At 49.9% G+C, this 2,174-nt stretch overlaps 1 protein-coding gene across 1 annotated transcript in view; it reads left to right on the top strand.

Moving 5' to 3' along the window:
* Positions 1 to 210: 210 nt before the first annotated feature.
* Positions 211 to 2,174, top strand: part of LOC113213214 (uncharacterized) — a 14,537-nt gene continuing 12,573 nt past the window's right edge. Inside the window, exon 1 of the mRNA XM_052273792.1 lies at positions 211 to 313. Within this exon, the coding sequence (XP_052129752.1) occupies positions 296 to 313 (18 nt within the window). The 5' untranslated portion in view covers positions 211 to 295. The remainder of the gene's footprint in view (positions 314 to 2,174) is intronic.

The raw sequence follows: 2,174 nt of genomic DNA, 5'->3' as shown, positions 1-2,174 counted from the left end.
CTTCAATCTTGCTGCGTAACGATACCGATCGATACGAAAGCATTACATGAAAAACCGTGAAAAGAGGTGCACCGGAGGACCACTTCCATTTAAGATTTTGAACTCAAGGTCGGTCACGTCACAATTTCGTTTCTGGCAGCATATACCCGCTTTCCGGCCAGTGTGCGCTGCATCAAATCCCAGTTTTGCCAAGTTCTGGTTACACCTTTAAAGGTTTACTGTAGGACTAACTTTTCCCTTCTGTATCCTTTCAGGAAACATTGCGATTGCCGTACTTCTGACCCTTGGTGTTCAGATGTCTCTGTGCCAGTCTGTAAGTGTACCTTCATTGTTAAAAAGAGCGAGCTTTTCGTGCTTTTTGGTTGTGGTGCGTGCGATTGATATTTAGGGGGTTGGAGAGTGTTTTCTCTCACTTATTAAGGTAGGACCCTAGAGAAAAAGTGAAAATCGGCCCAGGGGCCAAGGTGCCCTAGATTATTCACTGTCACTTGAAACGTTGATTTTTACATAACAATCTGTCTAAATCAGAACTCTTAATAAATATCATAATCGAATATCAGAAGTTTATTTTCCCTAATTTTAGAGTAATATGTCCCAAATGCTATTAGCATGGCAAATTTGGGGGCCGAAAGGCCCTATTTCCGTATACACTCCTGTAAACTTGTCTCGGGTGTCAGTGCCGCAGGCCTAGCTATTTCTGCGCCAGGCGCGTCGCAGCGTAAAGTGTTTCGTGAGATATCGCGAAGCCTGTTACGCGAGACGTGGTCTGACGTTGATATAGCTAGTTAATGTGCCTCCACTGTACTCGGTTGTCAGCGTTCAATAGGGTTTTTCACCTGACGCAAACCGGATCCAAAAAAGAACATGCGTTCTTCCTGAGCTCTTTCCTCCCTTGCTCTGATTGGCTGACGCCGACGAAGTTCATGAACTGGCCGCAAGGGCGGTCGACTACTAGTGTCGGGTCCGAGAACTTCGTCGGCGTCGTCCAATGAACGCCAAGCAGTTCAGGAAGAACTCTTGTTCTTCTTTGGATCCGGTTGCGTCAGGTGAAATACCGTATTGTGTATCACAACGCTATTTCGCGTCACGCGCTATTTCAGATGGTTTTGTCGGCAGACAGGCACAGCCACGACGACGCGGTACTGGGACTGCTGCAAGACCACTTGCGCCTGGAGCGCCAACGCTGGCAGTGTGACGGGGCCGGTGGAAACGTGTGCGGCGGGCGGCGCGACAGTGGTGGACGCCAACACTCAGAGCGGCTGCGCTGGCGGCAGTGCCTATGTGTGCAACACCCAACAGCCTTTCGTCCAGGACGGCCAGGCCTATGCTTTCGCGGCAGCCAACGTTAACGGTACTCTGAAGGTTTTGGCAAACGCTACTTACAGTATCCTGAATTACGGTCTACACTTTTGTCGTAAATTCAACCCTGAAGGGACTGGATCGGATGGGATGCGGAAGCGCTCTGCAGGTGGGATGTGGACGACTTTTGGATACCTGGCACATCCATGTTTGTTTCAATTTGGATACGTATTTGGATACCCACTGCATCCAAATTGCATCCAAATACATCCGTTTAAATCCAAATATTATCCACTTTTCGTTCACACGTCTCGCAATTTCATCCGTACTATATCGACACACATCCGACCGAACTTCATCCTCACCTATCCGACCCCATCCACGAACCATCCACCACATCCGTTTTGCTCTATCTCTTACCGTTTAGGAGATATACACTGTATCCGTACGCTATCCGTAGTCATCCGCACTGCATCCGCAACCTATCCGATGCATCCGTAGTGCATTCGCATGGCATCCGTAGCATATCCAACGCATCCGCAGTCCGCAGTGCATCCGCAACCTATCCGATGAATGCGCAACCTATCCGCAGTGCATCCGAAAGTCATCCGATGCATCCGGATAGGTTGCGGATGAACTGCGGATGCGGTGCGGATGCACTGCGGATGCATCCTGGATGCATCGGATAGGTTGCGGATGCACTGCGGATGCACTGCGGATGCACTGCGGATGCATCTTGGATGCATCGTATAGGGTGAAGATGCACTGCGGGTGTCCTGCGGATGCCTCCTGGACTCATCGGATAGATTGCGGATGCACTGCAGATGCATTCTTGCATTCTGGATACATTGGATTGGTTGCGAATGCACTGCGGA

The sequence above is a fragment of the Frankliniella occidentalis genome, unplaced genomic scaffold (assembly GCF_000697945.3).
Source record: "Frankliniella occidentalis isolate FOCC.00 unplaced genomic scaffold, Focc_3.1 Scaffold301, whole genome shotgun sequence".
Lineage (NCBI taxonomy): Eukaryota > Metazoa > Arthropoda > Insecta > Thysanoptera > Thripidae > Frankliniella > Frankliniella occidentalis.
Note: the sequence above shows the minus strand (reverse complement) of the source record. Positions and strands in the feature narration are given on the sequence as shown.